The 27,526-nt window shown below is 38.3% G+C and overlaps 1 protein-coding gene, 1 long non-coding RNA gene and 1 pseudogene across 4 annotated transcripts; 1 reads left to right on the forward strand and 2 right to left on the reverse strand.

Annotated features, from left to right (window-relative positions):
- Positions 1 to 1,967: 1,967 nt before the first annotated feature.
- On the reverse strand, positions 1,968 to 27,322 carry LOC137242286 (uncharacterized). Of its 3 annotated transcripts, XR_010950174.1 has the most exons (4): positions 20,536 to 20,674; positions 5,108 to 5,929; positions 4,035 to 5,039; positions 1,968 to 3,908 (listed from the first exon to the last, which is right to left on the reverse strand). It is a non-coding gene; the product is annotated as an uncharacterized lncRNA (long non-coding RNA). The 3 variants fall into 3 exon arrangements; XR_010950173.1 differs by lacking the exon at positions 20,536 to 20,674 and adding an exon at positions 27,245 to 27,322 and having other exon boundaries at positions 4,035 to 5,929; XR_010950172.1 differs by having other exon boundaries at positions 4,035 to 5,929.
- On the forward strand, positions 7,653 to 12,327 carry LOC137239083 (trans-1,2-dihydrobenzene-1,2-diol dehydrogenase-like; annotated as a pseudogene).
- Positions 12,424 to 17,162, reverse strand: LOC137239084 (transcription termination factor 4, mitochondrial-like). The gene is made up of 2 exons (XM_067763990.1): positions 16,980 to 17,162; positions 12,424 to 13,230 (listed from the first exon to the last, which is right to left on the reverse strand). The coding sequence occupies exons 1-2, from the start codon at positions 17,160 to 17,162 to the stop codon at positions 12,424 to 12,426; spliced, it is 990 nt and encodes a 329-aa protein (XP_067620091.1).
- Positions 27,323 to 27,526: the final 204 nt, after the last annotated feature.

Raw genomic sequence — 27,526 nt, forward strand, 5'->3', positions numbered from 1 at the left:
CTGCTCCCACTCATACCTACAATCTCCGTAGTAGAGTCGGAAGCAATGCCGAGCATCAGCCCCTGTCCCGTCTCCCCCCCCCCCCCCCCCCCTCTTTTCCGGCAGCAACTGTGTAGGTCAGGGAAACAGACTCTTAGACCCTACCTCCCTTTGCACCATCTGCCAGCACAGAATATATATGTTTGCGACATCCGCCCAATACAGCTCCTACCATGGACGGTGCCACTTTCCTAGATGTTCTGGTCTCCGTGACGACAACCCCCCGATGGGTTCATTGCGCCATGTTGCCAGGCCGCATACACAAAGACACCGGGTACCCCAATGCTTAGCCAAGGACGTCCAGTCCCAGGGCCACAACAGCAGTCGCGTCCTAGCCTTCCACAACCCAGGGGTAGTCACCCGTCACTTACTACCAGAGTGACGACGTCTCTCCCGTTGCACTTCAGAATTCTGCAGTTAAACTGTAATGGATTAACTGGGAAGATCACGGAGATAGACGATTTCATGAAGGCACAACATCCGCATTGCTGCGATTCAAGAGACTAAACTCACAGCAAGATCTGCACTGCAGACCTGTTCTGGTTATATTGTCCACAGAAAAGATCGTGAGAGCGGAAATGGAGGCGGCCTCGCGTTTATCATATACCACTCTGTGCAATATCATATATTTGATCCTGACATCGACCGCAGGGACAGTGTCTTAGAACGTCAAGGCTTATCTGTCTGGTCAGGCGATGCAAACCCAGAAATCATCAACATCTACATCCGTCCTGCCACCTGTTGACCCAGTGGATACCGCCCTAATATCAGCGCCTTACTCACTGGCAACAATCGCATTATCTTAGGCGATTTCAATGCCCCTCACGATCTATGGCATTCAAACTTCCTGGCGGCCAGTAGAGGTGAGACGTTGGCGGATCAAATAGAAGAAACGACGTTCTGCACAATAAACGGATACGCCCCCACACGTATGGCAGGAAGCTGTCACAGTTCGCCGGATATTTCAATCGTGAGCGCAGAACTCGTAAACTGCGTCAACTGGCAGCCGATGGTAACATTGGCATCCGACCACCTGCCTATACTTATTTCGCTCGAGCGTCCCGCCGGCTTCATCGTCGCAGAAAACGCACTTTCATCAACTTTAAAAAAGGAAAGTCGAACGAATTCAAATCCTTTACAGACAACCAATTTGCTGCCCCCCTATCCCGACTGATGCCCGCCAAGGGGAGCGTGCTTTCGGCAAGGTCATTGAATCCGCCTCGGCTCGTTTCATTCCCGCCGGATGAATTCCCGAAATTCGGCCCCACTTCCCGCCGGAGGCCGCAAGTTTAACGAGTGAACGTGACTTTATAAGACAGCTCGATCCCGGCGACCCCCAAATAAGGGATATAAACCAACGCATCAGATTGCTTGTGGATGAACACAAGCGGGCGAAATGGGAGGAGCACCCAAGCGGTTGTAACATCTCTGCCGGTGTAGGTAGACTTTGGTCCACCGTAAAGTCCCTATCGAATCCGTCTAGGCACAATGACAAAGTTTCCATCGCCTTTAGCGATAAAGTGCTGTCGAATGCGAAAAAATGCTCGAGCCCTTTCTGGCGACAATATATGATGCATTCTACGGTCGATAAAGATAGACGGAGGGCCAACAGACACGCACATAAACATAAATTCAGCGCGTTACCAATTACCATCACCGCCAAAGAGGTTGGTGATGCCATCGGTCATGCAAAACCATCCAAAGCAGTGGGCCCAGACGGCATAGCCATGCCGATGCTTAAAAGCCTAGGGAAAGAGGGTTTCAAATATTTAGCACATATCTTCCACCTGTCTCTTTCCACCTTTGTCATACCCGAAAAATGGAAAATGGCCAAGGTGGTCCCGCTACTAAAGCCTGGGAAACCAGCTAACATAGGAGAGTCATATCGCCCGATATCTCTCCTATCGCCAGTAGCCAAAAGGCTTAAAGCTATTTTGCTCCCCTACTTCAAAGCAAATTTGCAGCTAGCCTGTCATCAACATGGTTTCAGAAAACTCCATAGCACCACCACCGCGCCAAATGCCATCAACACCCAGATAAATTGCGGTTTATATCAAAACCCCCACCATAGAACAGTACTCGTTGCGCTAGACCTATCAAAAGCTTTTGATACGGTCAACCATGGCACGTTACTGCAAGACCTGGAAGGGTCTACCCTTCCCCCATGTCTTAAAAGGTGGACCGCAAATTATCTGGGTGGTCGGCAGGCATCGGTGCAATTTAGAAATGAAATATCAAAACCAAGAAGATTTAAACAGGGGGTGCCACAGGGTGGTGTCCTATCCCCACTTTTCTTTAATTTCTACATATCTAAGCTACCTTCGTCACCAGAAGGAGGTACTATCGTTTCCCTCGCCGATGACTGCACAATAATGGCCACAGGCCCAGGCCCACAGATCGACGAGCTTTGCAACAGAATAAACGGCTACCTCCCTGATCTCTCCAGTTTTTTCGCATCGCGAAACCTGGCATTATCACCGATTAAATCCTCCGCCACCTTATTTACAACATGGACGTCCTAAATGTCGACCATTTTGAACATCCACGTCGATGGCACTACGCTACCGACTGTCCTACTCCCCAAAATCTTGGGTGTGACGTTTGATCAGGATCTACATTTTGGTGGGCACGCATCCGCAATTGTACCGAAAAGCCAGAGCCGTAATAAAATCCTCAAATCCCTTGCTGGCAGTACTTGGGGAGAAGACAAAGACACGCTCATTACCACATACATAGCAATTGGCCAACCGATTGCGTGCTACGCGTCCCCTATATATTCGCCAAGCCTAAAAATTACCCACTGGAAGAAGCTACAGGCCTGCCAAAATACTGCTCTCAGAACCGCCACGGGCTGTCTTCTTATGTCCGCAGAACACCATCTACATAATGAGGTGAGAATGCTCCCCATTAGGGACAGAAATGAGATGCTAACCAAACAGTTCCTGTTGAATACCCAGAAACCTGGGTATCCCAACAGACATCTGATTGATGAGCCAACACCGCCTAGGGACTTAAGGAGTCATCTCCGTAAGCATTTTGAGAAAATACGGCACCTGAGAACTCAGCCGTATGAAGCAAAAAACACAAGCAGGTCCTTGGTGAACTCCACAAACAGGCGTCGGACCTTTATGCCAGGAGTTGCCCGGTGAATCCAGTACTCAATGAACAGTACCCAAAACTTGCGGAAGAGGAACGCATACTCCCCAGGGAAACGCGAGAATTAAAGTTGACAAATTCATTAGCACAATATCTTCCTATTGCATCTCGATTTTCGGTTTTGAATAAAAACGCTTTTAATTCATTGAGTTTGTTGCAAGCACCAACGAAATTTGTTGAGTTATCGCAAAAGATGTCGGAAGGAAGCCCTCTTCTGCCAATCATGCGTTTTAGTGCCGCCAAGAATCCGTCAGACGAAGTTGGCAATATACGCTTTATAAGGTGTTGTACCACGAATTCGCGAATAAACATTTGCTGTTTCACAAAAGTCGAGAGCGCAGCGTGGAAAAGGGCGAGATGGATTTAACCGTTCAACCGGTAACTGTCCCATTACCTGGTTCGTTAGATTTGGCTTATAGCGTACACAATGTACGTATGACCTGATGATGCGCCCTGCGAGCGTTGATTACCCAAAACTGGAGTCTTATGAGTGATACTAGTGCCTTGGGTCCTGCGTGATAATGCTTCAGATGAAGATGACGAGCGTAAGGCATAACGAAGTCGCATTTGTTTGGTAATAAAGTTGGGCGCTTTCTTTCCTCTGGGATATCTGCATATTCTAGTCTGCCACCAACCTTCAGTATTTGAAATTCTTCTACGTATTCACGAAACGGGCTCAAATAACGCAATGGGGCATTCGTCGTAAGATCTTTCTGTAAAAGATTAATGTCATTAGTAAAATGTTTTTGTTGTATGTTCCAACTTATGCAAAGTAAAGCGTGATGCAATTCTTGCGGTGAAAGTTTATGAATGTCATCAGATTTGATACGGTGCCGTACTTTCTTAATAAAGCGAAACATCCAGGCTGCTAATCGAAGTGCGCTAGTGTAACTACTACGCCGATTGATGACTTCTAAAATGTAATTGGTACTCATAGTTGCGTTGAATGCTGATTTTCGTTTCTCGCTTTCTACAATTTCCATGTCAATTTCACCGCACCTGCCCTTTGGCCACTTATCTGGGGTTTCATACAAAAACGTTGGTCCGTTGTACCATATTGACTTGGCAAGTTCTTCCACAGTCGCTCCTCTAGACACCAAATCTGCTGGGTTGAAATGTGTTGGGACATGTTTCCAATGACCGACTTTAGTTAAATCTTGAATTTCCGAAACACGGTTTCCTACAAAGGTCGAAAGTGTTGCCGAATGCATTTTTAGACAATGTAATACGATTTGGGAATCTGTCCAAAGAAATATGGTAAACGATTTATTAATAATGATTGGTTAAATTTTTTCTATAAGACGAGCAAGAAGAGCGCCACAAAGTTCTAATTTAGATAAAGTTTGTTTTTTGATGGGTGCAACTCTGGACCTTGCGGTGAGCAAGTTGACGATGGTAGTTCCACACTTTTTGGTAAAACGACATTTATAGCACAACCATATGCACGAATAGATGCCTCACAGAATCCATGTAACTCAAGGGACACCATGTCGTCCGATAAACAGTACCTATTAACCTAAATTTATGAAAGTGAAGATAAACAGTGTAAGAAGTTTTTCCAAGCACTTGCAATATTCTGTGGCACCGATTCATCCCAATCCAACTTCAGCAACCATAATTCTTGCAGTAAAATTTTTTATGTAATAACCACAGGAGCCACAAGACCAAGTGGGTCGAAAAGCGAAGATGCTACAGAAAGAATTGAACGTTTTGTAAGTTTGCGTATGGATCCGAGTTTTGCATCGAAAGAAAAAATAAAGCAATCAAGATTTTGATTCCATTGTAGGCGCAGTGTGCTTGTATTAGATGCGTCTATGTTCAGATCCTTTGCAGAGTTGTCTTCTCTGAATTTATAATGATTAGAGTGCCACTTCGTAAATTAAAAATTACCTAATTCTAACAACTGAGTTACCTCCTGTTTTTTTCGAAAGAGTTCGACCAGAGTATCACCACCACACAATAAGTCATCTAAGTAAAATGATTTCTTCACGGTTTTTGCTCTAATTGGAAATTGTTCTGAATTCTGCTCAGCTAGATATAATAAACTTTGTATAGCCAAATATGGAGCGGACGCCATTCGATACGTTACGGTATTAAGTTGATATGTGTTAATATCTTCAGTCGGCGAATTCCTCCATAGGATGTACTGGAACTTTCGATAGACTTCGTGCATAAGCACTTGTCTATACATCTTAACAACATCAGCTGTGAGTGCAAACCTAAAGAGACGGAAACGAAAAAAGAGCAAACAGTTCATATTGAATTGTAGGGCCAACCATTTGAATATCGTTTAATGATTTTTGGATTGTTGTTTGACAAGAGGCATCAAAAACGCCTCGAAGCTTCGTTGTTGTACTTATAGGCTTTAACACACAGTGATGTGGGATGTAATAATGTGGTTCGCTCAGGTTCGGATGTTCTACAATGCTCATGTGTCCCAAACGCTCGTATTTGTTCATGAATTCCACATATTGTTCCCTCAGTTGTTATGATCTCTCTAATATACGCTCGTGTGCATTAAATCGGTTCGATGCCGTCGTGTAAGAATAGCCCAAACAAACTGGATTATCTTAGAAAGGTACTTTCATAACTGTTCTACCATCGGGTTTCCTTGACACTGTTTTGTTGTACAACTGGTCGCAACTCTGTTGTTCACGAGTCCAAGCCTCTGGTTTAGTCGCAACTTTTTCCAACTTCCACAACATTTCCAATTTAGTGTGTACAGAATCGAAAGCTGTAAATAAACAAGATGATTTGGTTAAGTTGTTTGGTAACGACCCGAAACAACCCAGCCTAAGAGGGTTTTTTGCAAAATAGGTAAGTTAGGTCCAAGTTGGATTTGACCAACAGACAGACTAAAGAATATTTCTGTACCCAATAGCATGAATATATTCTTCGGCACATAAAACTCATCATCAGCAAGTACTACGTTGCTTGGTATATTTATTTATTTATTTAAGTTGAGTCTTTGAATTTATAGATTGTTACAGACTATATTATGCAAATGTTTACATTAACTTAATCCTAAGAAAAATAAGATCTGAAATTGTTAATTAAGGCAGCGTAAGGAAAAGTGTAGTCAGCAACTGAGGAGTTAAAAAACGTATTCAGATCAGCACAAGCCCTAGAATAAGAGTATTTATACCATAAATAGTTCTGAAACCCCCAATTTTTAAAGGTTCAAACTGTCGTAGGTTTCTGCATGGTACATTAAACTGAATTTTATCAAGAAGTGATGGACAGCCAACGGTCCCTGAAATTATAGCAATGACAAATGAGCAAGATAGAATGGAAAGTCTATTTTCAAGCGTGTTTTGTGCAATTAAAAGGCATCGAGATTCATACGAAGGCATTGGTTCAGAAAAGTTTAAAGATCGAAGAGCAAATCGTAAAAAAACTTTCTGAACACGCTCAAGCCGATTAGAGAGGCCAATTTGGTAGTGTCTCCAAATGACAGCCGCATACTCCAACCTCGATCTAACAAAGGCACAATATAGTGACTTCATAGTGTAGGGGCTATTGAATGCGGAACAGTTACGACGTATGAACGCAAGCATTGCGTATGATCGAGTTATGACATAGTTTACATGCGTAGAGAAATAAAATTTTGTGTAAAAATACACCCTCTTTGATTTCTTCAACAGATTGCTATGTATAGCCAGCGATACTATAGCAAGTACGAAGGGTATTATCTGATTTTGAAAAAGTCACATGAAAGCATTTTTCAATGTTTAACGATAAACGATTTAAACTACACCAGTTTTCGACACTATTAAGGTCTGATTGCAGACGTTCAGAGCCACCATAACTATCTATAACAGCAAACACTTTTAGATCATCCGCATACAGCAGATATTCCGCCATCGACAAGCATGAGCCAATGTCATTTATAAAAAGTATAAAGAAGAGAGGTCCTAGAATGCTACTTTGTGGGACTCCAGAGGATGCAATGAACGGACGGGATGTGGTATTATCAACGACTACGACACAACGCCTGTTGGATAAGTAAGACTTAATCCACATTAAAAAAGTAGAGTGAAAACCCATAGCAGGCAGCCTCACTAAAAATATTCTGTAAGAAACTTTGTCGAATTCCTTCGAGAAGTCAGTATAAATTGTATCAACATGAAATCTATACTGAAAAGCAGAAATGCAGTATTCACTAAACACTGTTAGATTGCTTACAGTTGCGCGATTTGGTACGAAACTGTTGGTTGATAGTGATTAAACTTTTAACCGCAAAATACAATTTGTTATTGACAATAATTTCAAAAAGTTTGGACACCGAAGATAGCTTCGAAATCGGTCTATAATTGCGAACATCGTTTTTATTGCCACTCTTAAATATAGGTGAAATCGTTGCCAATTTCCAGTCATCCACAAAAAGACCAGTGGCCAGAGAATTGTTGAAAATGATTGTGATTGGCATTGCCAAACACAGACAACTTTTTAGCAGAATGACCGAGAGGCCATCAGAGTCAGTCTTTGTTGACGACTTAAGCTTCCTTATGCCGTTAATAACATCCGAAACGGAAACACGTAGAGACCCGAAGTTAATAGAAGAATCCTTCGTTGAAGAAAAACTTGAATCAGAGGGCAAATCAGATTCAAAGTTGGAGCAAAAAAAATCAGCAAATAAATTAGCGGAATCTATAGCACTCCTGTTTCATTAACAGCAGAGGCTCTGCGACCCCGAACTGCTCATGGATCTAGGGGGTGGGATGGCCTAGAGGGTCGCATGTGGCCATAACAAATCGTTCCCGAGATGGTCGGGCCTGGTACCGGAAGGTACCGGATCTGCATCCGGCAAAGGATCATCAACATCGATAACACTCCCCAAGGCCTTCGGGGAGTGTCCTTATCGCTACAACAACAACAATACATCTATTTGAGATCGTTAATTTCTTTTGTCAAATATCTTTATTACTCTGCTTTTGTTGTTGCTGTGGTTGTTGTTGCCTGCTAAATATTCATATTTATAACAGGATTGGCCTCGCGTAGGTGAGCTGCGGAAGCTTTGAATGGGTTGCCAGCGCAATTTATAGCTTCTCCTACCCAATTGTCAACCTCACCTACCCGTGGCGAACCACGTTTCTTTAGCATCCGTGGCATTGGCGACCCCAAGTTCCTCATAGACAGTAGAGCGTGACCGAACAAAATTTATTAGACATAATACTAATATAGAGGTGTATAGGGTGTCAATGTAGGTCTACAAGTCTATAAAATATAGAAAATAAGGTAATGGAACCAAAAACTCCATATTTACACGAAGCCTAAAATAAAGGGTCTCTATTATATTTACTTTTGGGCCGATAGTCAAATGTATGTACAATAATTATAAATGTGATTAATAAACCAAGCTATCCAATTTAAAAAATATATTCGCTCAAACCTCTTAAAATTTTAACTATAGACATAAAATAATATTTTCATATTCAGCCCAATTCTAAACAAAAATTCCGTGCGAGTTTTTTCCCTTCTCCCATTCCTCGTATTCAGAGCTGGGTAAATTCAATTCCATTACATTACCCATTACATTCCTCAGTAATTGGAAAAAGTAATCAATTCCTTTCCTCCACAGCAAAGGAATTGATAACATTTAAATTCTTAAAAAAAAAAAAAAAACAAAAAGTAATTTCGTTTTTTTTGAGACTCGAGTACAAAAAATTGTTTATTTTTTTTATAACTTTTTTATAACTTTTAAACTCAAATCTGCGACTGTTTTCCGCGAATCGATCCGCACTCCCCCCGCAGAGCTTCCTTCGATCAAGAAGGTTTAATGTGGCCATCTTATATCGTTCCCCAGGTGGTCGGGCTTGTACCTTATTAGCGGTTGTTACCGGAACGAACCTGATCTATATTTGGAAAAGAACCATCAACATCGATAAGACTCTATAAAACATTCAGGTTGTGTCTTTATCAAAATGGAAATCTTAAAGGGAACTAAAACGGGGTGTGGGCCTACGACATATATTTTCATACTGTACTCAACAATGTGCAAAAGCTTATTATGCGATGATCTTTTAAAACTCATTTCATACAGAAATGTGATCACACTTTGTTTATATGTATTTATTGGGAACCTCTTAATAAGCTTGAATATTATAGTTGTGGCGGCTTTTGAGTGATGGTTAAAAAACTAGTTTATGAATTCCCATTGCTTCGGTTTATCGGCATTATTTATCGCCGATGGCTGCAAAATAATGGCTACAGACCCTAAGCTCACAGATCAATGAGCTTTGCAACAGAATAAACGGCTACCTCCCTGATCTCTCCAGTTTTTTCGCCTCGCGAAACCTGGCATTATCACCGACTAAATCTTCCGCGACCTTATTTACAACTTGGACGTACCAAATGTCGACCATTTTGAACATCCACGTCGATGGCACTAGGCTACCGACTGTCCTACACCCCAAAATCTTGGGTGCAACGTTTGATCAGGATCTACGTTTTGGTGAGCATGCAGCCGCAATTATACCGAAAATCCAGAGCCGTAATAAAATCCTCTAATCCCTTGCTGGCAGTTCTTGGGGAAAAGACAAAGAAACGCTCATTACCACATAGAAAGCAATTGGTCAGCCAATTGCATGCTACGCGTCCCCTATATGGTCGCCAAGCCTAAAAACTACTCACTGGAAGAAGCTACAGGCCTGCCAAAATACTGCTCTCAGAACCACCAGGGGCTGTCTTCGTATGTCCCCAGAACACCGTCTACATAATGAGGCGAGAATACTCCCCATCAGGGAGAGAAATGAGATGCTAACCAAACAGTTCCTGTTGTATACCCAGAAACCTGGGCAACCCAACAGACATCTGATTGATGAGCCAACTCCGCCTAGGGGCTTAAGGAGTCATCTCCGTAAGCATTATGAGGAAATAGAGCACCTGACAACTCAGCCGTATGAAGCAAAAAAACACATGCAGGTCCTCAGTGAACTCCACAAGCCGGACCTTTATGCCAGGAATTGCCCAGTGAATCCAGTACTCAAAGAACAGTACCCAAAACTTGCGGAATAGGAACGCATACTCCTCAGGGAAACGCGAGTCACTCTAGCTCAACTTCGTTCTGGATACTGTAACAGGTTAAACTCTTACCTATCCAGAATCAACCCCGATATACAAAATGTTTGCCCTGCTTGCAATGCATATCTTCAATTGTAATGTGGAACCACAACGCCTCTAAAACCCCTCTCATTATGGTGCACCCCTGTTGAAACAGCAAGTTTCCTTGGACTCCCGTTAAAGGATATTGATGACAATTTGTGATCGGTCGTACCTATTTGGTGGGGCGAAGCACTGCTACAACAACAACATGTCTGTTGGGATGACCAGGTTTCTGGGAATTCAACAGGAATTGTTTGGTTAGCATCTCATTTCTCTACCTAATGGGGAGTATTCTCGCCTCATTATGTAGATGGTGTTCTGGGGACATAAGAAGACAGCCCGTGACGGTTCTGAGAGCAGTATTTTGGCATTGGCCGCTCGGTTGTGCTACCTCAGCTTTCGAAGAAATTCATGTCATAAACGTCTGGAGAACTCCCTTTGAACTGCATTCTAACCTCACGACTTTCTTATGTGTCAATGTCGTGTGGTGCTGGATGTTTCAATTTACTACGAATGTGCATTTTAACATAAAGAACATCTCGATAGATGGGCCTGAAGTTTTATTTATGCTTGATCGATCTCCCAATTTGTGAGGACTCATTGTCCCGAAATTTCAATAAAAATTTGGAAGCAATCTCTCAGAGACCTATTCATTTCCACCCCCACTTAATTTAACTACAATCTTGCCCGTGTAATTCAGGCGCTACTCATTCAACACTTGAACTAACTATTTCTGTCAGATAAATTGCCGGTTAACGTAAACCAAGCATTGAACAAAAGTGGTATGGTCACAAAAAGATGCATGTCAGAAACCTCTTCCCGTTATTTACCTTCATGTATCAACTGTAGTCTCTTTCATTCTAGATGTTGTCTACATTTTATCACTAAACCCCTTTCACTTGGAAATAAGTCGCATGATGCTGGACCATGGCAAGCATGTACTCTGTGAGAAACCACTTTGTATGAATGAGGATCAAACGTTGCAATTGATAGAACATTCGCATAGCAAAGGCTGTTTCCTTATGGAGGGAATTTGGTCACGTTGTGTACCCGCATATCAATACATACGCAAACAGATCGAGAGCAACGCCCTGGGTGAGGTGCTCAATGTTAATTGCACATTCGGTTTGCCAATGGAAAAAGTCGGCCGTGTAATGTAAGTGATGTATGAGTGGATGAGTAAATCATTTACTTATTACTTATCTCTGAATTTGTATTTCCTCTTAGGCGGCGCAGTCTTGGTGGTGGTGTTACACTTGAATTGGGTGTATATGCTTTACAGTTCGCATTGTGGATATTCGGCTATTTCCCACAAAATATCATGGATAATGGTACATTGAATAAGGATGGTGTTGATGAAGAAGCTAATATTGTGCTACATTATGGACCTGATCGGAAAGCTGAACTAATGCTTAGCAGTCTGAAACGATTCGATAATAAAGCAATTATAAAAGGAACCGATGGCACTATGACTGTTAGTATAATTTATAGTCGCAAACATATCGTCGGTGAAAGTTCCAAACAACTGTTCTTGGTCATGTGTTCTTTGAAGATTTGAGGTGGTTATATCAATTCGCCTCCAAGACTGTCGGCTTACTACCGGGCGCGTGGCATTTCTTCCACTTTTTGGTATTAAGATCCCTCTATAGTGAAAGCCATTTTATATGTGGTTTGAACTTTCAAAGACGATATAAAAAACGTTTATACATAAATTAATATGAGCTATGGAATTTTCAATGAAACTAGGTGCCGGACTATTGGTGTCCTGTGAAAATTATAGATGTAAATGGTGAAGAAAAAGAATTTCCATTGCCAAAAAGTGATTTATCAACATATTTTCCCAATCGCTTAGCGCTGAGTTTTTAAGCAGAAGAGGTACGTCATTGCATTTTAGAGCACAAAACACAAAGTGATTTACTTGATCATAAAGAAAGTTTGGCATTGTAATACATTGAGGATCAAATTCGTAGACAATTGGGCGTTACTTACGTAGAGGATAAAACAAATTTGTGCAAATCGTTCGAATAAGAAATTCACATCGGAATTTTAAAACAATTGTTTTGTTTTTTTTTAAATTAAATTAATATATGTAACATGTAGCTAACAAAAATATCTACGAGCTTTTCAATGCTTTTTATACCCGCGTACTAGCTGCATATCCTCATCTTCGTATTCAGCATCCTGTTTTCGTTTCAATTCCCGTGCGTACAACTCTTTAAATGCTTCAAATTCAGCAAGCGTAACATGACACACCTTAGTTGCAAATGCATTGTCCGATTTATTGGTTATTTGATATAAAAGTGGATTCTTAGTTGGCTCATCTGGATCTACTTTAAGTGGTCTTGGTTTGAATAGACCCAGTCTTTCAAGAAAGACATGGCGGCAACGTATCTCCTCTAATGGCTTAGATAACGCTTCTGATTTTATTATTTCAGGTATTTCCACACGCATTACCTCTTTCAAGTACGTCACCTTTTCTTCGACACGTCGCTCCGACTGTTCAAGTAAATCCGGACAATTCATTAACAATTTCCAAACATTTTTGCTAGTGCCAGCAAATGATTTCAAATAACCAATATGTTTACGTAAACGCGTGTTTTTGTTCACATCTAAAAGTGCTGGATATTTTGTTAGCAGTAAAAACATTAGCTTCTCCGTGAATTGAAAGCTGCGCCAAAATTCCATTGCATCAACTAGACGTTGTGTCGGGCGTGCAAACACCTCCGGATTACCGGTTGCAATGCGCAGGAAATTGCTCGTATTGAGACCGTGATTCATGAGTGTTTCATGTACATTACGCCATTGTGCCGGGGACACTCTAGCCAACAAAGGATTCACTCTCACATCTTCGTCTGTGTGCGCTTGATCCAATAGTGTTTCATCATCGAGCACTGTGCTCACCGTACTTGATAGCTGTTGGTCATGTATGAACTAAATTAAAAATATTCAATAACTCGTTAATTTTAATCTTACTTGCTGTCTTCTGTGAAGCAACGGCACATATTTATTGGAATTTGTTAAACATTTCCGCAACATTACGAAAGCTATAGGAACCTCGGTTCAAAACAAATAGAACAGCTGATTGCGGTGATGTGATGCCGTACTGTAAATGGCCTCGCCAAAATGGCTGCGTCACAATCGGCGCTTTCAGGAAACTTGTGTTGAGCAACAATGCAAAGGGGATAAACAAAATAAGAGCCACCAGTCTGCTACGAGTGGCGGGTAACTCCCAAAAATCAAAAAATATATGCCGAATTTTTTCTAAGAGGGACATTTTTGAATTGTCTCGCATTTATTCCTACAGTGTAGGCAATTTATGCAACTGTGATTTTTGGAAAGAGAATTAATTAGTTAATTAAATACAGGCGGAAAAATAAACGCAAGTACCCCACGAAAATGGTTAGAAGACATTTTATGCACATCTCGCCCAAAAAAACCAGCGACTACCTCTTAGAAAACATTGAGCATATGGCTGCGAGTAACGAGTGACGTCTCTTCATAATTTATCCTCTTTGCTTTGGCTTTTTACGTTTATCGCGTCAACTAAAGCTGCAGACATTGGTGCTTTATCGGTAACCTTATAACAGCTGATTCGACCAACCTTATGAGAATCAATGCAATCAATTATTGGTTCCGCTAAGGTCGTAACCGTATCGTAGCCAACCAATTGGTTTTTGGTTTACCATCATAACGATAAACAGCTGATTACGTTAGGGATACGACTACATCATTGATGTAGCACAACACAGCGCGTCCTTTCACTCCTCCTTAAATACAACGAGTACCGTTTTGAATAATGCGGCTACTTCCTTAACCAACAAAGGAACATTCCCTACAACAAACGAAAATATAATGGCGATACTACAAACAATATTACAGAAGCATATCGACCCGGAATTTAGATTGACTAAGATTGAAGAAAAGGTGCATAGTGAAATATTGAACTGTTATTTGTGAAAGCCTAGTAATTGTAGCCGCAATACCTTGATTCTCTTTAATTATTATTTATGCTGTAATTTCAGCTTCCAGAATTGGCAGAAGTCATGGCTCAACATAAAGTTATGCGTGACTCAAAAGTTCTGATTAAGAAAACGCACAAAATAGTATGCCGTATCAGCGGAGAAACGGAAAATGATACTCACACCGAGCTCTCTATCGTTATGCCACTAACATCGTTGGATTCAGTTTATGACATTGAGAAAAAGTTGGACTCAGATGATTATCAAGAACAAATGGTATTTTTGAATATTTTTAATTGTAAACATTATTGGAGTAATGAGAAAACTTTTCTCTGACAACTTTCTTTTCAATTTTAACTGGGACGGAGTACATGGCAAACGATCTCTATCTAAACTGAAACTCGTGAACAGCGTACTTTTTGGTAGTGTAATTTAAATTGTTTTAAAATGTCATTATTTTAATTTTCCATTCCTATTAATTTAGAAGTTTTCAAACTGCAAGGCAGGATCGACTTCGAAGACAGCATGAGACGGTGTTTAACGCTGAGCCACAACCGGCATAAACAAAGGCGGTATCTGACCAATAAATCCAGCTCTGCAACAGCATAAATCTACATACAACAAACGAACAAGACACACTGAAATAATTTTGATTAAAAACTATATAAGAACCTAATAATTCTAAGTTTTTTCCTACGTTCCTATTCTAAAGTTTTTATACCTAATTAAAATAATATTCAACAATCGCACAAAGTTTGCAAAGAATTTTAAAGCAATTTAATCGCAACGAATTTGTCAATAATTTTTAACCAAAAATTTATAAACTAAATGTATAAGAAATAAGTATTTTGAATATAAATATTTGTGATGAACTTAACTGAAATAATTCTAAGTTTTTTTCTACGTTACTAATCTAAGCTTTTTATGCTCTAATTAAAATAATATTCAACAATCGCACAAAGTTTGCAAAGATTTTTAAAGCAATCTAATTGCAACGAATTTGTCAATAATTTTTAACCAAAATTTATAAAATAGATGTATAACAAAAAAATATTTTGAATATAAATAATTGCTGATGAATTTAACTGACAGTACCAATACCATCAACTAAATAGTTCTTATAAATATTGTAATCACATAATTCAAAACAAAAAACTACTATGAGTACCTACGTTTATTATTGCAAAATCACGAAGAAAGAAAATTGCATGAAGTACATTCAATCTAAAATTATTCCACTGAATGCATATATCGCATTTTAAACTAAAAAATGTGAAAACTTAAAAAAATTTCAGATCGGTATTTAAGTGTAAATCGATCCATGAAAGCATCGTGAAATAACTTTTTTTGGTAGTTAACGTTATCGTTTAGCCTAGTTTTGTTACCAATTTTGTTATTTTCGTGGTATAAATTAACATTCAACACAAAGTTACTCTGATTATGAGTTGAAATACTTTAAGGGTTAGGTTGCGATATGTAAAATTACATATTTTTGTACACATTTCTAAAATGTAAAGGAAAAAAATGTATATTTTTGTATTAATTGAATTATTCAAAAGATATTGTATATTAATGATATAGAGAAGCGCAAACACGAATGCAAGTGGTTTCAAACCACTGGTAGGCAATTCACCACTTTAACTGTCAGAAAAAATTTTAAATTGTTTATTTTATGCAAAAAAAAAATTTAAAGTTGCAACTGAAGTTCTGAAAGCTCGGGAATTTCAATTGAAGTTCAAAAAATTACAATTGAAGTTCATATTTTCAATAGAAGTTCAGTAAATTATAATTGAAGCTCAGGAATTTCAACTGCAGTTCAGCAAATTACAACTGAAGTTCAGAAAATTACAATTAAATTCAATTATAATTTTCTGAACTACAAACAGAAATTCTGAACTACAAATAGAAATTCTGAGCTTGAGTTTAAATTGTCTGAACTTGAATTGAAATTTTTGAACTTCAATTGTAACTTTCGAACCTCAATTGCAGCTTTCTGAACTAAAATAAAAAAGGTATAGCATTAAAATTGGCGAATTACAAGTCACCTTACCCAAATTGTGAATTGCCTACTCGCGATTTGATGGTTTACTGCAACCAATAGTTCTGTTAGTTCTCTCTTTTGTTTTCTATATCATTAATTAATTTATTTTAACTTTGTATGCATACAATCGCATACAATAAAATTTGTATTTATGGGTCAACAACAAGACTGAAAAACTATTCCTTCCTTAAACTTATAGTTAATAATTTACAACTATTATAAATGTAAAATATTATAAAAATGTTGAATAAAAGAAATGTTAATAGATTTGAATTAAAGAAATATTTTATTTATATAGCAGTATAATCCAAGTAAAAAGACGGTCATAATACTAGTCAAAAGGCGGTCATATAAACGTAAAAATACTCGTCAAGTTACAGGTATATAACTTAAAATATGACTGCCATAACGTGAATGTAAGAAGAGTACAGCACTATAGTTTCTTTACATTTCGATAACCTAAAACCGTATATGTGTGAGCAGTATGGACAATCACATAAATAGGTACGATGGAATGGACTGGTCACGAAAGTTACCGCTGCCCTGTACAAATGCTACTTAACGATTTACGTGTTCCATCGACACAGCTTTTGGTCCTTTTCCTAAGCAATTTACGGGCACATTTTTGCTAGGATACTAGGCTTATATGTAAAGACATCAGACAAACCATGAACACGTACGTAAAGCTGGTCAATAATTGTGTCCGAGTTGGTGAGTGTTACCAATGCGGCGCGGAATTTTCTCCGAACAGCAATAAGAACGCCACCACCTCGGAGGCAACCAGTTTTAACAGGATCACGGTCGTTACGAAATACGTCATAAGGATTAGGATCAAAAATTTCGCTATCAAAGAAGGTTATCATTCAGCCAAGATTCAACAAACACGAATATAACATAATCTAAGTCAAAACTATACGTATATACAGCCGAACATTTGGTCCGAAACCAGACATATATATTTTTAAGCAATTTTTAGCCGAATTTGAAACAGCTACATTATCAGGAGATCTCCTGGTTCGCACGAAAGGAACGAAAAGGTCGTACTGTAACATTAGCTGGCCATTTTAAAACGGTGTCAGAAACTGCGACGGGAACGCCAAGCTTGAAATTAACCCATTTAAGGGTTTTTGGCTCAACGCCTTTTTTGATCAATTTGTAGGAAGTTAGTTGGCTTTTATCAAGAGCAGGGGTGGCTTTCCGTAATTCGATATCAATCAAGAACGAGTATAAAGTAATCGTTTTCGCTTTCCGTAACACAAATTGCCGACGCGTCGTATCGAACGTTCGATACAAACTGTTCGATACCAAATTAGGTGTCGAATTGCCTTTTTGAAAGTTGTAATTTTATGCTTTGGATTATTTAGGGAATGATTTTTTCATCAGAGATTAAGAAACAGACGCTATTTAAAACAGAAAATATTTTGGTAGCTCCAAAAAGCTTTCTAAACACCCTTTGAAATCTGCAAACGAAAGAGATCATACCAAAATGCGGGAACTAAAATGGCAGCATCGAACGTTCGATATCGACTTGAAGTATCGAATCAACGGGTGTCGACTATCGAATTACGGAAAGCCACCCCAGCATAAAGGGCAACGTAATCTATGATTTTTTCTTCGGTTACACAGTGCAAAAACGATGATAAATGAAACCATTTAATTCGCTTCATGACGTCACGTCGGGCAACGTCCAAATCTGTATTCAGACTTGTACCAGCAACAATTGTTTGCAGTTGTTTATTTTGTGTGATTACTTTCTTTCGCTGAGTTTTCTTCTTCTTATTTTTGGCTCTGCGTTTGCCCACAGTGATCCACTCAGAATTGCCTTCTAACGTAGAGGCTTCCACTGGGTGACGTCAGCAGTATCACTAGCAGATACAGAAACATTGGAGAGACTCTCGCTGCATTTGCATTCGTAGCATTACCATCATCATCATGCTTTCGTCTGTTTTTCCTTTTGTTTTTCTGTTTTTATTTTTCTTTACTTGCACCCAGCCTAAATTTGAGTTATAGTCCGGATTATTCGTTGGGCCATTAACAGTAGTCCATGCTGAAATCTCGATTTCAGGATCTGGTTGATAAGCTATGCATAGAGAAATCCCTGGAATATAAGGAGTATGCTCTAGGAGTCTTCTTGGACATTGCCGGGGCTTTCAATAATGTTTCTAAATGGGCGATTATGGATGGTCTTAATTACATTAAAGTACATCCGCCTTAATCAGATGGATTGGCTGCATGTTAAATTGCAGGAAGATTTCATCACAGTGGGGATAGTACGAGGCCACGAAATCAGTGGACAGGGGCCCGGCGCAGGGAGGGGTGCTATCACCTCTGCTGTGGAAGCTGGTCCTCAACCAACTGCTCAGGCGATTCGATGAGAGACCCGTAAAACTATCGGCTTACGCAGATGACGTTGCAATTGTCATAAGTGTTTCCACTGCCTTCCAACGATTAGTTCTTTGAAGGATCGGGCGCTTCGGGATATTCATACCTGGGTATCTCATGTCGGGATGAAAGTCAATGCGGAGAAGACGGATGGTCTTTTTTACAAAGAGGTACAAGGTCCCAAATTGGACCAAGCCTAAGTTAGGTTTTTACAGCAATCCTAAGCCCTATTCTATACTATGGAGTTCTTGTTTGGTGGAAAGCCACACAAAAAACAACCTTACAGGAGAAATCTTGCACAAAATATCTAGGAATCATCCTAGACAGGAAGCTGTCATGGAAGCTCAACGTGGAGGGGGGTCAAGAAGGCCTCAACGGCACTCCATGCATGAAAAGAATGCTGGGGTGTACGTGGGGCTTATCGCCCTCTCTTTCCCATTGGGTTTTTACAGCGATTGTAAGCCCTATTCTATATTATGGAGTTCTTGTTTTGTGGAAAGCCACACAAAAAACAACATACCTCAAAATATTAGAGGGGGTATGTAGACTATCGATGCATAGCATTACGGGAGCCCTAAAAAACCCCGACGGCTGCACTGTATGCCATTCGGCACATTCCACCTGTGGACCTGGTAGCAAAGAACATAGCATTAACAACCCCAACCAGGCTCGGTGCCTCGGGTCAGCTTGAGCGCCGACCATATGGCCATAGTAGTATAGCGTCATCAATCACAAGACGAACAGACTACCTGATTCCCTATCTGCGCTTCGAAGGAGATCTTAAGGCCACAATAGAGGTGGACGGTTGTCGCAAGGGTGCGCAAATGGCGGACGAGGCGATACATGTGTACACAGATGGTTCCAAAGTAGTGGAAGGAGTAGGGTCTGCGGTATACTGTGCTGATCCGGAAATAAGCAGATCCTACAGGCAGCCGGATTACTGTAGCGTTTTCCAATCGCAAATATTAGCCGTAACGAAAGCAGTAGAAACCCTGGAAGATAATAGCTTAAGCTGCAACCGTGTTAACTTTTATATTGACAGTCAAGCAGCAATTAAGGCAATAATCTCGCATAGCACAGCGTCTAAATGCGTGTTAGAGTGTAAGCAGTCCCTGGAGAGAATCGGGACAGGGAGAAGCATACATCTATATTGGGTCCCAGGGCATATGGGAATAGATGGGAATGAAAAAGCGGACGAACTAGCTAAAAAGGGTGCATCCCTTAAAGATTGCTCCGTAGACGTCCCAATTAGACTGGGCGAGATTAAGCGAAGGCGAGAGGTGCACATGATCTACCAAGCGGGAAAGGCGTGGGGCTGTAAAGTGTCGAAGATTATGCGTAGGTCTTACAACCTTAGACTAACAAAGTTGCTTCTATCATTAAAAAGAGAGGACTGTAGACTCATGACGGGTATTCTGGTTGGACACTGCCTTCTGGCGTCACATGGCTTTAAATTAGGCTTGGCCAGTGATAGCAGACGTTGGAAGTGCGGGTTGGAGGAGGAGACGATCGAGTGCATTCTGTGCTCGTACCCTGCACTTGCCAGGCTAAGACTCCACCTATTAGGAGTGATACAGCTGTCAGATCTAGAAGCAGCAAGTGGCTTAAGTCCTAGGAAGCTTCTAGTATTTGCCAAGAGGACGGAGTTATTTCATAACATAGGTCCTGGTTTTCGATAGGGTTTTTTAGTTTGGTCGTTAAAACAAACTTCTGGTAACACTACGGACTCAATCAGTCTATGTGAGGATCTCGTGGACCGGCCAGTTCAACCTAACCTAACCTATGTTCGATGTGATGCAAAACGTTCATGGGAGCTCGAAACAAGTGACTTGCGATCTTATGTTCTATACCCACCTATATAACTACCTGTTACGTCACGAACAAGAATATTGGCGGTAGCGAGGATTACATTTTCCGGCGACGAATTGTCCATATGTCGCTGTGCGGCTGCTTCTTGTGAAATGGATGTCTAAGCTGCTGCTTGCTGCCTAGACGCGGACACCTGAAAAAGTCAACTATTTATTTATTTATTACAGCTTATAAGCCTAGATTAATAAATCCATATCACATATTACATTATACATGAGATCTCTTCTATCTACCCTATTGCAGTTGTACGACAATATGACAGTAATTTCTTTTTAAATACATTCAGCTCTTCACAGTTTCTTATATCTACAGGAAGTTCATTAAATCTTTTTAATCCTTTGTAAAATAAATTGAGCTGTCCGCTGTCCGTGGAAAAGAGCGCAAGCCTAAAACTATTCTTATTTCTAGTACTAATATTGTGAATCTTTTTGGTATGCAATATTAATGCTCAAATACTCCGGTAAATCCCCTTTTTTAATATTAAAAACAAAAATCATTACAAAATAAAGTATACTCTGTTTAACACTAAGCCATTGTAATTTGTTCAGCATATCACTTGTCGGAGTATCATGTTCTATATTTAATATAAACCTCATCGCCTTATTTTGCATTTTTTGTAAGCTATCTATTATGTTATCTGCCACCAGAAACAGTATGTTAGGGCAGTAATTAAAATGGGGCTCCACTATAGTTCTATATACTAAGATCTTGTGCTTCTTCGATACGTATTTACATGACCTGTACAGGAAACCTATTTTGTTTAGCAATCTTTGCTTAAGACCATTCCATTTGTGTGGTCTTCAAATTTCAATCTATTATCAATAACTATACCTAGATAGTTAATTTTGACACTTCCATATGTACATTGTTGTCTATTTTTAGTTCATAACTGTTACTAACGGGGGTTTTACTCAGAATCATATACTTGGTCTTATCGGCATTTATCTTTAATTTGTTTTGGCACATCCATATGTATATATTATCTAGGTCTGATTGCATTTTTTGCATAGCTATATTAAAATTTTTATCGCTTATCAAAATAAGAGTATCATCTGCATACAACTTTAAGTTAAAATGCTTTACTGATTTAATTATATCATTTATATATATTTTAAAGAATATTGGTGCAAGTACTGATCCTTGTGGAAGGCCAATATCGACTGGTGTTTCATTTGATATAAATGTTCCATTTACTAGTGTTCTTTGGCGACGATTTGAAAAGTAACTTTTGAACCATGCAAGCGCTTTATCTCTCACTCCAATGCTGTAAAGTTTTTCTATCATAATTTGTTGAGATATCGTTTCGAACGCTCGTTTAAGGTCTAAGAATACCGCAATTACAAATTTTTTTTATTAAGTTGGGTTTTTCATTCAAAAACAATTGAGTTTAAAACAGACTCGCAAGAATGTTTTTTTCGAAAACCAGATTGCTCTGGTATTACAATTTTGTTGAACTTCAGGTACTGTTCCAGCTGTTCTTTTACAATTGATTCAATGATTTTTTTTATCGGCAGGCAAGGTATTTATGGGTCGCATTTCACTATATTTTATAGTATTTTTAACTTTTTGAATAGGTGTAACTGTTGTTAGTTTCCACAAGTCTGGCATTGTACCAGTTCTGAAGCTTTCATTAATAATATTCGCATAAAAGTATCCCGTGTACATAACAGAGTCTTTAATTACACCTTCCGTAATAAGATTATTTCCGCCTATCTTATGTTTAAACTTTTTAACAACTTGTGTCACTGTATCGACAGTCACTTCATCAAATTCAAAGCAGCGGGTCACGTTTCGTACTATTTTTGTTATTTATCGAAATTTTATTTTCTAAGTATGTAGTCTTCTTAATTTTAATTAATTTTTTGGATTGCTTGTTTATAGTTTTATACAGCACCCAGTCACCGCTTATTTGACAAATTTTATACAGGCTATTTTTACACTTATTTAAATATGTTAACTCTCGATCATACCATTTGTTCATGAGTTTCACTTCAACTTGTTTTTCAAAATTTAAACATTTCATGGCGTGAACCATAACATCATTTATTATTCGAACTTTTTCTTCTAATGATACCATGTTCAGTAAACTCAGGTTATAGTTACGAAATAAATTCAAAAGATTCTCAGCACTGTAGTATTCCCATGAAGTTATACACTTTTTTAAACGCATTTGGTATTCTTTCTCTGCCATCAGATTAAACCTAAACGAAGTAAGACGACTGTCGTCAAGAGTAGACGTGTTTTCAGTGTGTGTGGGGTCTGCGCATTTGAAATCGCTTTTTACACTATTATTATAATCAAGTTTTATTAAAATTTACACTAAGTCCTCACTTCAAATAATGAATTGTAAAATTTGCAATCAAAAAGTAGACCGCGCGGACGGTGGTAAAGTCACCTGTGCCGACTGCAAATATATTTTTCATTGTGTATGCGTCAATTTAAACAAATCCATCGGATTTATGTTGCGCTAGTCGAGATTTTAATTTTGCTTTCGTTGTTCCCACATATATGTTATTGCATGATTCTGTTTTGTTTCCATTACAAGGGATTTTATAGACAACATTACTTTTTTCTGTTTTAGGAATTTCGGATTTCGTTTTGTTAAAAATATTTTTCAATGTGTTTATTGGTTTGTGAGCTATCTTCACTTTTTCTCTATTATAGCAATCGGATTTTGCTAGACGCTCTGACAATTTTGGTACATATGCTAGCGATTTGAATATTTTTGTTTTTTCGGATTCACGTTGACTCGTCTGTGATAAACTTCTTTTTATTAAGGTTTTGATAACATTGTCAGGAAAGTCATTCCTTTTTAATATTAATTTAATTTCTTCTTTTATTTCCTTGTGGTAAGTGTCGTCTGATATTTGTAACATACGTTGTATACAGCCCATTGCTGTATTCATTATCATCTTTCTTGGATGTTTTGAATAAAAATTGATGATTCGTCCGGTAGATGTTGATTTCTTATACCACTTGAGCTTTAATTGGTTTCCTCGTCGAATAATAATTGTGTCGAGATAAGATAATTTTCCGTCGTCTTCGAGTTCTGTTGTGAATTTTATATTTTTGTCAAATGAATTTAATGCATCAAGTGTACTTTTTACGTCATTTTCATTTATAATAGCGAATAGATCGTCCACATATTTGGTAATGCATCTTGGTGTTCTAGTAAATTTTGCAGTTGTATTTTCCAATAATTCCTCCATTACGATATCTGCAATTACTGGTGAAGTCGGCGATCCCATCGGTAATCCTTTTAGTGGTGTGTATATTGTCTCTTTAAACTTAAAATATCTGTTTTCTTCTATACAGAATTTTAATACTTCCATAAATAGTTTCTTTGGCATTTTCGTATGTTTTTCTATTATAGTCCATTTTCTTATTATAATGTCAAGTGCTAGCTGTGTGGGTATACTGGGGAATAGGGAAATTACGTCAAAAGATATAAGTTTTTCATCGTCATAAATATATGAGTTATTTATCTTTTCTTTGAACTCTAGCGAATTTTTAATATTATATATGGAGTTCGTCATGACGTTTTTTAATATGTCGGCAATGTATTTACATAGGCCGTGTGATGGTGATCCAATCCCAGAGCAAATCGGCCGAAGTGGTGTTCCTTCTTTGTGTGTTTTCGGAAGTCCATAAATTCGTGGGGATAGTGCCGTGGTCGTGGTTAACTTATTTCTTTCGGCCTTTGAAATCAGGTTCAATGTGAAAAGCTTATCAACTAAGCTATTGTTTTTGCTTTGTAGCCTCGATGTGGGGACCTGTCTTTGTATTCTATACATTGTCAAGTCATTTAATATATCTTTCATTTTATTTTCATAATCACACATATACATTGCTACTGTTTGGGTTCTCTTGTCCGATGTTAAAATACGAATATTACTATTTTTGCTCAGAAAATTCCGCGTCCGCTTCACTGTATCCGATATTGCACGATCTATTGCACTTGGTTTATTTGTTGTTGTATGATGTTTTATTAGCTCTGAGAATTTAGTTCGCGCTTCTTCTTGTTTTTCCTTTGTTTTAATAGTTTGTATGAGACCCTCACCATCCGCGATATATTGGAATAATGGAAATCTCTCATTTTCTATCGGCAGCGCAAACTTTGGGCCTTTTGTTATCAGAGCTTTTATATCTGGGGGGATTTCAATGTTTGTTTTGTTTACAAACCACTCATTGCTCTTGTTGTTGTCGACGAGTATGTTATTTTGTTTGCTTCGTAGTTTCTCGTGCTTTGATTCCTGTTTGTTCTTCAATGTTTTGGTAAGTTGGTTGGCGGCATTTTCATCTCTTTTCACAAATTCGTCGAAATCATGTTCGCTCAGCTTCTTCTTTAGCTTTTTTGTTGCATATTCCATTTTTTCTTGTTGCCGTTTTAATGTGTTGTGTTTCTGTTTTATAAGTAGGCTTAGAATTTTCAAGTGGTAGTTGTATGTGTGTCTGTCTAATGTCTTATCTATATCTGTGTGTCTGTCACCGTCATATGCAAATAATTTATCACTTCTAGTTGAATTTCTTATAAAATTAGGAACTAATTTGGATTTTCTACACTTTAACAAAAATTTTATACTACATTTAAGTTTTGTTACTTTTTTTTGCTGTTAATTGAAATTTGTTTATAGTTTCCTTCTCGTTGCCATAGCTTCTCTTTATTTCTGCATATCCCATTTTACTGTTGTATGCGTTCGGCGTGCCTTCCGTATTGTACATTATAAGTTTTTAGCGACCTTTCTTTTTTAAATAAATAATTTTCTTGCCGGCTTGAGGTCCAATTTTGTAAATAAAATTTTTCAAAAATCGTTGAGTTTTTTTCTTTTTTTTTTTTTTTCTTCAATATATTTCGGTCACCTACTGTAACCGTCTTTAGGGTTAACTATAACAATATAAAGAAACATAAACAAAATAAATATAACAATTGACATCAAAACAAACATTCATAAACAACATTATTTACATACATTATTTTACGCGTCTTCACTGCTTAACGCGGAGTTTTGTACTGTCCGTCTGTTTGTTATCAAATGTCTGTAGGAGCTCGCGCAATTATCGATATCCGTCTTGTAGTTCATTCTTATGCTGGTCGGTGTGTTAATTATATGCAGCATTTCCAGTGTAAATCTTTTGTTATAATTGGTTTCTTGTTGGAGTATCGTCGTTTTATCAAAGTCTGGAAAATGGTTCTTCGCTGCACAGTGTGTCATTAATGCTGTTTTTTGGTTAATAGTTTCATGACAATATTTAAAATCGGATTTATGTTGCGCTAGTCGAGATTTTAATTTTGCTTTCGTTGTTCCCACATATATGTTATTGCATGATTCTGTTTTGTTTCCATTACAAGGGATTTTATAGACAATATTACTTTTTTCTGTTTTAGGAATTTCGGATTTCGTTTTGTTAAAAATATTTTTCAATGTGTTTATTGGTTTGTGAGCTATCTTCACTTTTCCTCTATTATAGCAATCGGATTTTGCTAGACGCTCTGACAATTTTGGTACATATGCTAGCGATTTGAATATTTTTGTTTTTTCGGATTCACGTTGACTCGTCTGTGATAAACTTCTTTTTATTAAGGTTTTGATAACATTGTCAGGAAAGTAGCACGTTCCACTTTTGATTTGAACAATATTTAACTCTTACGTTTTTTTCCATTTCGCGATTGTAGCACTAAACCGTTGATTTAAATGAAAATAAAATACAGTCCAATAAAATAATAATTTATAAAATAAAAAAAAATATATAAAAATTTTAAAAAAGCTTGCTTGCAGTGGGCTTTGAACCCGCAACCCCAAACGTGTGAGTCGGCTACTTCATCCACTGTGCCACGACTCATACACCTACAATCACATCAAATTACTCCCTTATGACTCACATTAAACTGCTCGCCCTCAACTGCCCCACGCTTAGCTAATTTAGTTCACAGGTCGTAGAGCTTTTTAGAGTTGTCAAGCTATGCACAGAATAGAAATATTTGACAACTTGATAAAAATCTTGATTACTTGTCAACTTATTGACAATTTGTCAAGTACACAGAATAACCCCGTTAGTATGTCTTGAAATTTTGGACTTTTGACAATTGATGCAAGATGTAGTCCAATCGTTAATATCTTTACGCATGTTAGGCCAATAATATTTATTTTGAATTAAGTTTCTAGTTGTTCTTATACCTGGATGAGATAGTGAGTGAATTTTGTTAAATATAATTCTTCTCATAGAATGTGGAGCATAAGGTCTAAAAGGTTGTAGAGAAACATCAAACCATATATTTAAATTAATAACTGGAATATGAATTTCATTTAAATTATGTTTAGAATTTTGATCAGAAATGGTTTTTTGCAAAAATGTATCACTTTGTTGTTCTTTATGTAAAGTTTCTAAATTTATATCTTGAGTTGAAATTGCATTTACTTCTGGAATTTCCCGTATAGTGTCGGCAACTATGTTGTCTTTTCCACGTATATATTGAATATCATTTGTAAATTGAGCAATATATTCAAGATGACGTAGTTGACGAGGAGATCTATCTACTTTAGAATTTAGAACATGAATTAAAGGTTTATGGTCAGTATACATTGTAAAAGTTCTACCTTCAAGAAAATGTTTAAAATGTTTAATTGAATTATAAATTGCCAAAAGTTCACGATCAAATGTTGAATATTTAGATTCTGTTTGTTTAAGAACTTACTTGATGGTTGTCCACTCCTGTGAGTTAAAGAAAACGATGATTTCCAGTTAGTGTGGTGCACTACCACCTTCAATGAACAAACTTTATTAATAACAAAAATTAGTGATAAGCCAAAATGAGATCTTATTCGATATATCTACAATAAAAATCGATAAAATATCAGCACCAATCAGGTGCAGACCCAGTCGGACAGTTGGTGTCACAATCTGCTTATCCTGTCGGACGATCTGTTGACTTTGGTGTGCAATCTGCAAACATAGTTAACAATCTCAAACATCCTGC

The sequence above is a fragment of the Eurosta solidaginis genome, chromosome 2 (genome assembly GCF_040869045.1).
Source record: "Eurosta solidaginis isolate ZX-2024a chromosome 2, ASM4086904v1, whole genome shotgun sequence".
Taxonomy (NCBI): Eukaryota; Metazoa; Arthropoda; class Insecta; order Diptera; family Tephritidae; genus Eurosta; species Eurosta solidaginis.

Excerpts from the sequence above, each read along its gene's own strand:
- LOC137239084 (XM_067763990.1), bottom strand. The coding sequence starts at position 17,162 with ATGATAACCTTCTTTGATAGCGAAATTTTTGATCCTAATCCTTATGAC. Across the intron at positions 13,231-16,979 it reads CAATTATTGACCAGCTTTAC|TTCATACATGACCAACAGCT; the intron begins GTACGTGTTCAT and ends TTTTTAATTTAG.